Consider the following 14515-nt stretch of genomic DNA (forward strand, 5'->3'; position numbering starts at 1 on the left):
CAGACATAAAGGAGGACTCTTTGTCAAGTGTTTTCAATTTGCTTTGAAGAAAAAAACGACATAGCAGTGAATTGATTCTGGTAACACTAGTGAGTTTTGACAAACTAAAGGTTATAATCAAACATCCACATGTCATACTGGAAGCTATTTGAACCAGCTATGAAATTGTGTGTAATATTTTTCGCTGGAGCGTTTCACACCACTAATAGAATAAAAAAACGATGCAATCCCTAACAGGTGCTGCTACAGGAGGTTCTGTGGGCAGCACTGCGATTATCCATGATAATGCACCAGTGTGAAATGTGACATTACCAGTAACTGCTGGTGGACACGGGAGTCAGGCAGCCAAACAGAAGCATGTGATGAACTGTGTCCATACTGGCATGAGGTCTGAAGTCCACTGAAGAAGAGAAAACACTGTGGCTGAAATAGGTTACATTTAATTACATACTTTACCTACTCAACACACTTTGGGTATGAATGAATTATCTCTGGCCATTTGTGTCGTATTCAGATTCATCAGTTTCATGAAATCTAAAATAAAATCCATACAGGCATTTACATCAAACTGATTTTGTGCCCTGCCTAAACTTGTCAATTACTTGATCGTACTTAATTTTTACATCAATAAGTACTGCTGCTGCGACTTTGGACTGTGTAGTTACCAATGACGTTTCTTTATTTATTTTTTTAAGATGTTTTGGTCCAGAAAGTGCCTAAATTGATATATGCCATGTTAAAAGGGGGAGACAGAGGAAAGGACTCTGTGTCCCTGGGCAGTTCTGGGCAGCAAAGAGCACATATGTTGACCTGTTGATCATTATGAGAGGGGCAGCCTGCTAACAAGTTTTATTATGACCAACACAAATGTCCCAATCATGGCTAATCAAGCGGTGGCCCTAAGGGGGTGCAATGCCCCCAAATATTAAGCTTTGAGCCCCCTCTTGAAATAATTATCGCTTAAATTAAAAACAATAGCAAGCTTTGGAACCAACTCCCCCCATCCTCTGGCAGAAACAGGAAATGCCGTAACAACGGTTTGAAATCAGCATCCCTTGCACAAAAAATAATAACTAAAATAAAACTCAAAACATCTTCAGTGGCGTTTTTTTTTTTATAAACCTCTTTTTGTTTTTGTATCTGATGTCTATCAAAGTGCTTGGTCTACAGTCCCTGTAAATATACACAACTTTATAATCAAATGAAAATGTTTACAGTTTTCTAGACAAAACACTGGTACAGTATATGATCCCTAGTTTAAAAAATACAAGGTAAGCTAACTTTAAAGGCCTTTTTCTCAAAATGGTGTCTTGGTAACAATCATTATGTCATGTAAAATATTTGTGCTGAAAATAAAACACAATAGGGATATCATTGGAAAGCTAAGACTATCCTCTTTCCAAATGGTTGGATGTGAATGATATGATGGAGCATGTCACATATGAACAGCCTGTTCTCACCGCTGAGCTAACCAGTGTCTGACTGTTGCATTTAAAGATGGGCTACATACTATATGTTTTCTGCAAACTTCAATAGATAAGATAAGATAAGATGGACCTTTATTAATCACCGTGGGGAAATTCAGTGGTTTAAACAGCAACAGGGTAAGAATGAAAAACAGGACAGCACAGATTCACACAGATTAATAACATTAAAGATAAAATCAAAGTAATAATGATAATAAATAAAAATGGCAAAAAACTATGAAATAAGATTTTAAAGAAAATATACTCACCAATATAGGCATCTTGACTAGTTGGCACCGAAAATGCTGTGCACAGGTAAGTGTCTGACTGAAACATTAGAGAACACAATGGTTCTATTTGTAACAGTCGTCATTTGTGAAATGTTCAGCAGCAGAACTTCATGACGCATTCTTTTGAAAGTACAAAGCACAAAGCAATACAGAGTTATGTGAACAGCAGTGTTTCCTTCAGCTGGTATTTACCAGACTTCGACCAGAATAATCGGTAGATGTCCGGCCAATTGTATTCTCTCTGGTCATGTTGTCAGGTAAAATAATTAGCTTTAAAGCATCATTTGAAGCGTTACATTTTGAAATAGGATGAACAGAGCCAGCAGCAGGCCACACACACCTGGACTGTCTTCTGAGCTCCACCAAACCTTTTCATTTCATTTATTCATTTATTTGAAATACATAATTTGATAATCCAGTATATGATTAAAGTGTTGTAAGAACACAGAACACACATTAATAGTTTAAGGAGAAATTAGGTAACTTATATAGTAGCCTATAAAAGCTGACGCTCAACAATTATCAGCGGGCCTAACTAGAATTGTGTTTTTTGTGAACTTCCCCTCCGTGGAAATAAAAAGTTTTATTTTTCCCCAAACCACCTTCTCCTTCGTCAGTTTTTAACCCTAGTGTGAGCCAGAATGCTCACAATTATAAATCATTATTTTTAAAAGAACAGTTTGAAGCGAGAAGCACCAGATCTTTTTCTGTAAATTGTCTTTGCTCCAATAAGTAAACACCAACGGGGGAAACAGAAGAAGACAGACAGGAAGTAAACAGTTTCCCAATTCCAGACCACACCCTACCCCCTCCGTGATGGAGTGAACTCTTGCCGTTTCTCAATGTCGAGTATACCTGCTGCAGAGCCACTATTTCAAGTATACTACGTCATCAAGTGGCGCCGAATGCTGGGCATTTAACATGCATTTAAACCAGGTGTCTCAGACTCCAGGCACGCGGGCCAAACGTGGCCCGCGAGACAGTTTCTCATGGCCCCTTTGTTGACATCATGTAATAGCGTTAATCTGGCCCGCGCGTTTACGTTTGCGCTTTATATTTCAATTGTATTTTTCCCGCTGCTGCTGCTGCTGCTGCTGCTGCTGCTGCTGGCAGGGAACTGCTGCGCGGAGTTCCCTCGCCCCTCCCCCCTCCGAGGGAACTCCGCCACACGTCAATAAAATGCGCGCAGCGGAATCAATCCAGAGTGATCCAAAAGTGACACAAAGTGGAAGCAAAATATATCGCCATGTCTTCATCAAAACTTTCAGGGAAAAGAAAAATCGATGATGACCACAGAACATTTCAGGAGAAGTGGGAGACTGAATATTTTTTGGTTGAGTACAGGGGAAACGCAACGTGCCTTATATGCACAGAGAAAATCGATGTATACAAGGAGTATAACGTCAAACGTCACTACTCAACTAAACATGCAGAGTATGCAAAATACCTGGGAGATGAGAGAGAGAAAAAAGTCAGAGCTAAAAAAAAATCTATGGAAGCAACAAAATCTCTTCAAGAAAGGAAGCAATGAGGCTGATTTAGCAGTCGAAGCTAGCTATGTGGTGAGTGAGATGATTGCTAGAGCGGGAAAGCCGTTTACGGAAGGCGAGTTTGTAAAAAAATGCATGTTGCAGGCTGCAAGTATAGTCTGTCTTGAAAAGAAGGGTCAGTTCAACAACATCAGCCTGTCAGCTAACACAGTGGCAGAGCGCATTTCTGACTTATCAAGTGACATATATGATCAGCTGTGCGACAAAGCCAAACTTTTCCGTGCATACTCTGTGGCTCTTGATGAGAGCACAGACATCACTGACACCGCTCAACTCGCAATGTATGTCCGTGGTGTTGATGACAATTTTGAAGTGACAGAGGAGTTGCTTACAGTGAAACCAATGCATGGCCAGACCACCGCTCAGGAGATATTTCAGCAACTGTGTGATGCCATTGCAGATATCGGTCTGCCATGGAAGAGGTTTGTTGGAATTACGACGGACGGAGCGCCATCAATAACAGGGAGAAAAAACGGGCTGGTGGCACTTGTTCAAAGAAAACTGGAGGAGGAGGGTGTGGAGGAGGCTATTGCTCTGCACTGCATTATCCATCAGCAGGCCCTTTGCAGCAAATGCTTGAAGTTTGACAATGTGATGTCTGTCGTTGTGAAATGCATCAACCATATCAAATCCAGGGGCTTAAAGCACCGCCAATTCCGTGCTTTTTTGGAGGAAATTGAGTCAGAATATGAGGATGTGCTCTACTTCACAGAGGTACGTTGGCTCAGCAGGGGAAACGTCCTGAAGAGGTTTTTTGAGTTGAGAACAGAACTGAAAGTATTCATGCTGGAGAAGGGTGGGATGGCTGTTCCCGAGCTGAGTGATCCCAAATGGCTCGTGGACTTAGCTTTTCTTGTTGACATCACGCAGGAGCTGAATGCTCTGAATAAGAAGTTGCAGGGCCAGGGCCAGCTTGTTAGTGCAGCATATGACAATGTCAGAGCATTCTCTACAAAACTGATGTTATGGAAAGCCCAGCTCCCTCAGAAAAACCTCTGCCATTTCCCAGCATGCAAGGCTCTCATGGACAGGGGCACAGCATTCAGTGGTGAGAAGTATATTGATGCCATTGTGAAGCTACAGGAGGAATTCGATCAGCGGTTTGCAGACTTCAAGACACACAGAGCCACTTTCCAAATGTTTGCAGACCCCTTCTCCTTTGATGTGGAAAATGCCCCTGGTGTGCTTCAAATGGAGCTGATCGACCTGCAGTGCAATTCTGAGCTCAAAGCCAAGTTCAGGGAAGTGAATGGGAAAACAGACAAGCTTGGACAGTTCATGAGAGAATTGCCCCCCTCCTTCCCTGAGATTTCCAGGATGTTAAAGCGGACCATGTGCCTTTTTGGGAGCACATATATGTGTGAACAGCTCTTCTCCACCATGAACTTCAATAAGTCAAAGTACGGGTCCAGACTTACTGATGCACATCTTCAAGCGATACTGAGGGTTTCAACTGCTTCTTCCCTCAAACCAAATGTGGCTCAGCTGTGTGAGAGGAAGCGCTGCCAGGTCTCTACCAGCAAGGAGTAGGCAAGAAAGAGCAATTGTACATAGTTATGTTGTGAAGAACAGTTCATGTTAAGAAGATGTTGAAGAACTGTTAATGTTGTATTTTTTAATAAATGTTTTGCGGAATACTTGAAGCGGCCCAGACTTGCCCAGACTCTACGTCCGGCGGCCCCCAGGTAAATTGAGTCTGAGACCCCTGATTTAAACAGTCCTTCGGCACCACTCGATGACGTAGTATACTTGAAATAGTGGCTCTGCAGAAGGTTTACTCGACATTGAGAAACGGCCTCTGTCTGTAGTCAGGTGGAGGGTGTAAAAACAGTAGCAAGCTTTGGAACCAACTCCCCCCCTCCTCTGGCAGAAACAAGAAATGCCATAACAACGGTTTGAAATCAGCATCCCTTGCACAAAAAATAATAACTCAAATAAAACTCAAAACATCTTCAGTGGTGTTTTTTTTTTATAAACCTCTTTTTTTTTTATCTGATGTTATTACATTACATTACATTTAGCTGACGCTTTTATCCAAAGCGACTTACAATAAGTACATTCGACCAGGAAGACACAACCTTGAAGAAAACAGAATCATATAAGTACATCAGGTTTCATAGATCCAAACCTTTCAAGTGCTACTCAACTGGCTATAGATAAGCCAGTCCTTTATTAGTATATAAGTGCTCTGTTAGCAGTTCTTTGTTAGTAATTCTATCGTTCGAAGTGGAGTCGAAAGAGATGAGTTTTCTGTCTGCGCCGGAAGATGTGCAAGCTATCTGCTGTCCTGATTTCAATGGGGGGCTCATTCCACCATTTTGGAGCCAAGATAGCAAACCCACGTGTTTCGCTCTCCCTCCATACTCGTTGGTTTGGAACAGAATGCCCTACGCCCTACGCCTCCTTTTTCGCGTTCGCGCGGAGGGTCCGCCACATTAAGTGCTGTTCCAAACCAACGAGTGTGGAGCGGTGTGGAGGGGGAGTGGGCTATCAAGCCCTCATACAGCGAGTCTGCATCGGTGCTGACTTGAGACCGGTCACTACCTGACCGGTCTCAAAGCTCTGTGTGTCCGTCAGGAAACACACAGCGTTTTCAAGTAGTTCCAGCAAACATACACTGATAAATTGGGATGTTAACAATTATTATTAAAATTGCTGATTTGAAACCCTTGTTACAAAAAGTTATGGCATCAGTGTATCCTCGGTTCTATTTCGTCCCTACTGACCACCAGAGGCGGTGCATTAGCACTGGATATGCCCATCGCACGCATGCGCAGTTCGAGTACCTAATAACAACAAAGCCACCTGTGACCCACGTGACTACGGCTACATAGGCCGGCGTCATTAGTGGATCGGTTCCTTTTCATCTTCTCGCTTCGCGAGAGTACCGCGGCTACATTCTTGTAGCCTACAGCGTTCAGGTTTGAACGTTTGATCAGAGGGATTTCTCTGCAAGCGGCTGGCCGCGTGCAGCTTCGCGACTGACAGTCGGAGCTACGGGTTGCGCGTCCTACAGGAGCTGTGGCCGGCAGTGCGCTGTGCAGAGCCTCGACGGACAGGTTTGTGTCAACTTGTTGCTGGTGATGGCTGTGTCACCGCACCCTCTCCCAGGTAAGTTGTCCTGATTGCTATCTTATTTATTGTTTGGCTTAGACTTTCTGGTGACGACAGTGTTCCCGCTTCCTCTCCCATAAAGTTGCCCTTATTATGCTCTTTTGAAAGTTCTGCTTGTGGCGTTGTGCCCGTGCCTGTATCATTAGCATTTGAGTCCCAGCTTTAGCTGCGTCTCTCATTCAATTTAGTATGGAAAGCCCAGTGTGCCATATTTTGCCCGTTTTTTGTGTAGATGCAGAGAGTAAGGTAAGTACTGGCCATAGTTACTACTGTAACTACGGTCCTAGGCCATGTAAGCACTGTCCATGGTTGCTGTGACCATGGCCTACGGTTCTATGCGGGCTGTTCTATTCCATAGAAGCTAATTATCTGGTCTTAACATTTGTGTTTTGACTTGGTTGCTTGATTGTTAGCAGCAGCCGCTTGGCTAACACCTTGCATGTACTGTTAAGCTTCACTATTTAATTCAGCCGGTGAGGGCAGTGCTCTCGCTCCCGCTCCCGGTAACGTATGGTTTTGATTGCAGTAGCACTATATCGTTGTATTTACTGCTCCTAGTACTAGACTCTAGCACTAGGATGATATGCAGAGAACAATCTTCACTGTGTGTGCTGTGTCCTCTGCATGTGTAGCCATTAAAGAGGATTTCATCCTCCCAATATTATATTATCTAGGGTGCAGACGTTGGCTGACACTTTTAGGCACCAGCCACAGTTACTAGTGTAACTACGGTTCTAAGCCGTGTAAATACTGGCCATAGCTATTACTGTAACTACGGTTCTATGCCGTGTAAGCACCTGCCATGGTTACTGCTGTAACTACGGCTCTGTGCTGTTCTCTTCTTTAGAAGCTAGTTATCTGGTCTTAAACATTGTGTTTGACTTGATCTCGCTTGATTGTTAGCAGCAGCCGCTTGGCTAACGTCTCGCGTGTACTGTTAAGCTTCATTATTAACTCAGCTGGTGAAGGCAGTGCTCTCGCTCCCGGTAACGTATTGTTTTGATTGTTAGCAGCAGCCACTTGGCTAACATCTTGCATGTTTTATTAAAGCTTCTTTATTTAAACTCAGCTGGTGAAGGCAGTGCTCTCGCTCCCGCTCCCGGTAGACTTATTGTTTTGATTGTTAGCAGCAGCCGCTTGGCTAACATCTTGCATGTTTTGTTAAAGCTTCTTTATTTAAACTCAGCTGGTGAAGGCAGTGCTCTCGCTCCCGCTCCCTGTAACGTATTGCTCTGATTGTTAGCAGCGGCCGCTTGGCTAACATCTGGCGTGTTCTGTTGAGATTCATTGTTTTACTCATCCAGTGAAGGCAGTGCCCCCGCTCCTGGTAGGCGTGCTGCTTGATTCTTAGCAGCAGCCGCCTGGCTAATTAGACCCGCTTAGCTTCTTTATTTAATCCAGCTAGGTGAAGGCAGTGCTCTCGCTCCCGCTCCCTCCGCTTGTTACGTGGGTGTAGTTACATCCCTCTCTGTGTTCGGGGAGTAGGAGCATTGCTCTACTCTTTCCGTTCAGCAGGTAGCCGGTGAAGGCTGTGTTCTCGCACCCGCTCCCGGGTACACTGCACCTGGCATTCGTTATGAACTCAACCAATGAAGGCAGTGTTCTCGCCCCCGCTCCTGGTAGACCTGTTGCTTGATTCTAGCAGCAGCCGCCCGGCTAAACTGTCCAGTTAAACGTCTTTATTTAATTCAGCTAGGTGAAGGCAGTGCTCTCTTACATCCCTCTTTGTTTTCGGCGAGTAGGAGCATTGCTCTACTCTTTCCATTCAGCAGGGGAAGGCTGTGTTCTCGCGCCCACTCCCGGCTATGCTGCATCTGGCTACCTACAGACTGGCTCATTCATGTAGCGCATGTATGGCTTCTCTTGAGCCAGAGGACGGCCATGACCGCTGCCCCCCTCTGCCTTGGCCTCGAGCATTTGAGGGAGAGTCTCACGCAAAGCGCCTGCATGAGCTGTTGCTTCATGCCTCGGGCGCTCAGTGTGGCTAGAGTCGCAGAGGTGGCACCTCTCCTCGTCACAACTTCCTCCAGCTCAGCTTGACCGTTCCCGGCGACTTGATGGAGAGATGGCTATGGGTTCACCCCCCAGGTAGAGGGCTAGAAACAGGCTGTCCTCTAAAGTGGGTCGGTTAGCTGCCGTCATGGAGCAGACGAATCAGAACAGGAGTTACGGTGCGACTTTGTAAATGTATTTTGAAATGGGCTTTTGATAGGTGGCGCTAGTGAGCAGGTTGGAATATTTAACCCATTGACTCCAAAATATTGTATTTTTCATCATTCCTGGCGTCCGTGTAAAATTATACAACTTTTGGAGCGTCCTAAAGGCCTCAAAAACAGGAAAACGCCAGCAGAAAAATTATAATACCACAAAGAACAATAGGTTCCTCGCACTTCATGCTCGGACGCCGTTGGGTCCTAGCGCTCCATGCTCGGGTCCTAATAATGTGCACATTATCCCTTACTTAGAACATGATTAAGATAACCGCAGATTCACTTTCTAGTGATTAACTTTAGATGAATTCATTGATGGTTTCATCTCAAATGATGAGTACACTATTAAAGTGAACGATACAGACCCTTCACTATGCTTCAAAGAAAGTGACTCACTGCAGCTGGGACAACAGCAGGCATCCGAATGTCCACAGAAAAATTGTGAGGGTTTGCTGAGACTGGCTGCCTGGTCCTGGACACACAGTCACTGGGGTCTGACACCACATGTTCCTGAGACCTTACGAGGAAACATTACAAGACACTCAATGAGTTAAGCTTCACTTTAACAACACACTATACAAAAATACACCCAGTCAAGACAGTAGATGTTTTCATGCAACAACATTTTTTGTTGGATTCATGCCTTTAAAGTAAGGTTAGGTAAATCCTCCATTTGACGATTATGATTCCTGCTTATTAATTCCATTTGGTAACAATTCTCGACAGAGACAAAGCAGATACAATGTTTTTTTGGAAACTGTTACACAATTCATATTCATGCCGTGTCAGAGAGAGCATGATGCTGTTTCAGCTACAACTCATCTTGAACACACCCAATCCATGACACACTTTCACCAATGTCCCCTGAATAAAAACATTCATTAAGATTCAGATTTTGAGATTAAACAGTTTCTATTTGAATTAAACAAATCCACATAATAAGATTTTGATAAAAAGTGCAAGTGCTTGAAGTACAAACAGTATATTTGTGGATTTGGATTTTCATTTAAGATGCTGTGACACAACAATATCCAACTGCCTAGCAATGTTCGATGAGGAAGGAAATGATTTCAACATGTTTTTGTCACTTTCAGGAAACCAAGAAGATCACACTGAATATGAACGTATCTTGGTTAATTAGAAAACTCTACTAGGCACCTTTAGGCTGGTGGGTTAAATGTTGTCTTAAACAAGATACATTTGTAAAATCCTTCACATAATAAAATGTGTATTTCCAAACCAAATTTTTAAATGTTGTTTTACATCGCCCAAACAATTACAAGCACATAACCAATGCATAAAAAGCGTTTTTCTCTGACCTGTCCAGTGCATTTTGTAGTTCCAGGCTGTGGCTAAGACAGATGAATGCTAGCACCAGCACAAAGGACACAGGGACTTTCATCCTGTCTGCTGCTGCTGTGCTGCCGTCTGAAACAGATGTGAAACAGGCTGTCAGCAATTAACTGTGGGGAAAGACAGGGTGGAGAGATCCTGTCCCACCTGTGTTACTTGCTCAGCTTTTTTTGAGGGTAGGTATTGCTGGACCTCACTCCTTCAGCATGTTGGATTGTAACGCTTGTATCTTTCAAGTAGCTAAGATGAGTCAAAGGTATGTCTTGACCACCTGAAAAAGCATGTGTGTTAACTGAATGCCATGGCGAGGAGACACAAACCGAGTATATAAAACCACAGTTGGCTCTATCTATTTAAATGTGGTAAATATTATTGATCTTTTTGACACGATCTGCTGTGACATTATTTGTCGTTCTGAAGATTATGATAGAAAATTCTAAATTAGAAGGAAATATCTCTGGTTGTATGTATTGTAAAACTGTAGGCAGAATTAAATAGCTCCCAAATCAAAAAGTAAGAAGAACAAAGGTATACAATGACACAGTAAAGCTATAAAATAACAAGCTCAAAACTAATCAGCTGCCTGTATGGGATTAATAAAGTATCACATACTGACTTTCTCAATGCCTTACAGGGCTCGACATTATAAATGGCCCACTGGCCCAGAAGCACTATTTAGAAACCCCGGGCCAGCATAACGTACTTTCCACTTGCCCGCTCGGGCCACTAAAAATATTGCTTTAAAAAAAATATGTGTCCTGTGATATTGGTATTTTGACTAACAATTTTGTTAGATTGTTTCGTTTATTAACGTTACAACATAGCGTTTCGTGAGGCAGTTGTCGTTGTTGGGTGAAAAGCAAACAGCTGTTTGCTGCGGAGCGCAGCGCGAGCAGGCTCCCGTGAGCGCGCTCCTTCACTACAGACTATCTCGCCACCTAACCATTCGCCAAAATGTTTTTAATACCAGCGGTAACCGGCCAAGCGCCGGGCAAAAAACAATCTTTAAATAAAAGAAAGTCACTGGAGGAGTTAAAGGAGAGTGACAGGGAGCATGAGAAGAAGAGGGAGAGAAAGTTTCAGCCAGCTTGATCGATGGAGTTGGCTTCTAGTGGTGCAGTGACGCGTCCTAAAACCCTTTTATAATCTATCGATTAGATTTATGATTCAAACATTATAGAAGTAGGGTAGACATGTGGAGATTATCCGGCTGAACAAAAACGTGCATTTATCAAACAGGTTTGTTTTCCACAGACCTTATTTCCAGCTATTTTCCAAAACCCTGTGGAGAAATCCCATTACTTTTTTGTCGAGGGAACCTGCAGCTTACTTCCTGGTTTTAGGACGCGTCACTGCACCTCTCAATATGATGCCAATATAAACAAGGTCTTCTGTCGGCTCTGTAAATCAATGCCGACTAGGCATGGGCGGTATAATTTTTTTCGTCATACCGTGGTATACGGTATATGACGGTATCAGTCCCAATTTAAGGGGTAATTTCTCCCCCCAAATTTTTTTTTTCTCACTATATCAACAGCCCCACCAAAGATATTTTCCAACAGCCGCCACTGACGGTATGACTTGGGTCGACTTGAGTGAGGTGGCGTTCGGCGGCAAATAGATGTTTCGAACGGTATATTATATGTTCGGTGTAAAATGCAGCCCGAGCCGGTAGACGCTCGCAAAGTGCCGCGACGTGCGCGCAAGTGCAAAACAAGGGCTGCATACATGACACATTGTGCAAATGGCACATTTTGAGATCGGATACAGGACGCGTTTGTAGATGTCCGACGTTGTTTCCATAGTGAGCTAAGTTAACAATATATCATCATACATAAACATTTTCCGGGAGTAAATACTTGACTTATTGAATAAAGTTTGCTATATTCACTAACTAGTTTGGCAATATTATTCCGTGCATTTGTTAAAAACCTTATTTCCATTTGATTCATTGGATTACTCGCGTGAATGTTTAGCACGTAAATGCTTTCGTTTTTAAAACCGTCCGGCCTCGACTACAAAACCATCAACCAGTTGCATAGGATTAAAAAATGTCAACACTCACTCACCCCGTCTTAAACATTCCCAAAGAAGTGCCTCTGTCTCTCGTTGTGCTGGATGAAGTCACTGGCGACGAGTAAACCCAAAATAGTCCCAAACAGGCGCAGAGGCATTTTTCTTTTTTACTAGTTGTCCGAGTTCGGGGTCGGCAAATGCTGCCGCCATCTTGCTCAGCTCAGCTCTGTGCTGAGCTCTGAGAGCGGGAAAGACGGACTGCCCTCCCCTGCCCTCTGCTGGCGTGTGCTGTGCATTACAACCAATGTCGTCCCTGTCAAAACTCCGTGTCAGTGTAATAGAATGAAACGCATCTGTGATTTGGCGCACAGTCTGTGACGTCACGGTATTGAAAATCATACCGACGGTATTTCGAAATACCCTGGTATACCGTAATACCGTCATACCGCCCAAGCCTAATGCCGACCTATGCTGACAAGTAAGTGAAGAGTAGAAAATATAAAGGTATTGGCTCTATAGCCCGGGCCAGCAAAACGGAAATGTCCCAGCAATGTAGGATAATGAAGGATCTAATCTAATCTATTACATAGCCATTACATGTCTAACTCCTAATGATAGGAAGGCAGAAAGCGCATTATACAAATAATAATAATACTCATAATAATAGCAGACATTTTTTAACAATGACCACAATATCAATACTTTAATAAACCAAATATGAACAATTGAGGAAAATGAGGAAGAACTGATGATTCAAATGTTGTAGTACAAGTAGTAATGTAGTTAGTGCATAAATTACTATTGCAACAATGTGTTAATTTTCTTCATTATTAGTCGATTTTTTTTGGACGAATGCTCCGGGCCAGTGGTTACAATAGTGGGGCCAGTGATAATACAATTGTACCCTTAATGTCTACCCCTGCATTGGGTTTACGTATGAAAGGTGCTATATAAATTGAAGTTGTTATCATGATAACGCTTGTTGCAGTGCTGCTGGGAGTCTTTATTTAGTTTTAGTGTTGGTTTTATGTGTTGTTGAACGACACATAAGTCACCAGAAGAAGACAGACAGGAAGTAAACACGGGCCATTTATCAAGAATGTCAAGTAAAGGTGCTGCAGAGCCACTATTTCAAGTAGGCCTATACTACGTCATCGAGTGGCGCCGAATGCTGGGCATTTAAACAGTCCTTCGGCTATATATATATACACAACTAAATAAATGAATAAATATGAGCACACATTGTCTCACAAGCAAAAAAAAACTCAACCATATCAAAATCTGTATCAATCAAAGATTTTGAGCAAGGAACACCAACATGTTTGCATTGTCGGGCAAATGCATCTTTGATTGCAAACTGTCGGGAAGGTGGGGGCTCTCCATCTACAGCTGCAGTGTTTGCTCCCAGCTGGGAAAACGGAATGGGGTGGTTGTGTTTCAGGTGCAGTTTAAGGTTGGTCGTATTGCTAGCTTTTGTTGCTACCTAAAACAAATGCGACACACCGCCCGGCTCATTCAAGTCCGTAAGGTCGCCTCATTGATTTGGCTTAAATCCAAAATATTCCCACACCGGAGATGGAGTTAGGTTTTGCAACCAATTCCAGTCACACGTTGTCTCCTGCTTGTCTCTATATTATTCATTTGGCTGCTACACTGCTGCACGCGGAGTGTCCTGACCTGGCTGTGTGTGAGCGCTGCCCCTCACAGCACGCCTGGCCGGCAGCTACAGCGCACCTGACTAAAATGCTGGTCACTTCCTTATGTAAACAAACACGCATGTAAACAAACACGCATGTAAACGGCAATTTATCGAGGTCAGAAAAGTTATCGAGTTCATATTTATTTATCGTACGATAAGTCAATTAATTGCTTATCGCGACAGGCCTAGACCCAAGCAACACCCCTGTCTGGACCTTTAACTGAACATGTGAAGCTGCTTCTTTTGAATGTATGCTGTTAATAATGTATTTTCTAGAGAGTATGGCTGTCCTTTTACAGTTTACATTTTCAAGTGATATAAATGTGCAGCCCTTCTCTGAGTCTGTGCCTGATGTTGTCCACCCCACCTAATAATGTCTAGACCCGCCCCTGGTTTTGGTCAAATCAAGGAAATGAAGTTGATCATTTATTAAGGCACATAAAATGTTTGGCCCTAATCCTCTTCCATAGTCATCTTTATTGATTTGCAAAAGGTTCTCGGAATAGTTTAATTCAAACCAAATATATTAAACTACCAGCTATAAACCTTACGGTCCAATGGCATTTACCATATCCCCTTCACCCTGTTCACATCAGTGTGACATATTTACTTTGAAACCCAGAGGATGTTATAAATAACCGAGCAATAATCAGTTGGTGACTCATCGCTAACAGTGAGGTAGGAACAACAGAGAGGGTGTGACATCACAGCCTCCTCAGCTAAGGGAACTATGGAAACGGCTCAACCCACTCAGCGACAACTGCACGTAGCCTGCTGCAGCACAAACACTCACTCGTATTATTACTCTTAATATTCC

The 14515-nt window shown here is 43.2% G+C and overlaps 1 protein-coding gene across 4 annotated transcripts in view; it reads right to left on the bottom strand.

The window, feature by feature from the left end:
- Window positions 1–14515, bottom strand: part of LOC307023841 (peptidyl-glycine alpha-amidating monooxygenase-like) — a 73749-nt gene that overhangs the window by 57737 nt on the left and 1497 nt on the right. For 3 of the 4 annotated variants that reach the window (XM_079657443.1, XM_079657444.1, XM_079657446.1), the window contains exons 2-5: window positions 9950–10058; window positions 9027–9147; window positions 1736–1793; window positions 313–400 (exon numbers count right to left, since the gene is read on the bottom strand). In XM_079657443.1, the coding sequence (XP_079513569.1) occupies window positions 313–400; window positions 1736–1793; window positions 9027–9147; window positions 9950–10058 (376 nt within the window). Of the gene's footprint in view, window positions 1–312; window positions 401–1735; window positions 1794–9026; window positions 9148–9949; window positions 10059–12052; window positions 12738–14515 lie in introns of those variants that run through there. The other variant, XM_079657445.1, reaches the window with a different exon arrangement.

Source organism: Notothenia rossii (genome assembly GCF_949606895.1).
Source record: "Notothenia rossii genome assembly, chromosome: 11".
Taxonomy (NCBI): Eukaryota; Metazoa; Chordata; class Actinopteri; order Perciformes; family Nototheniidae; genus Notothenia; species Notothenia rossii.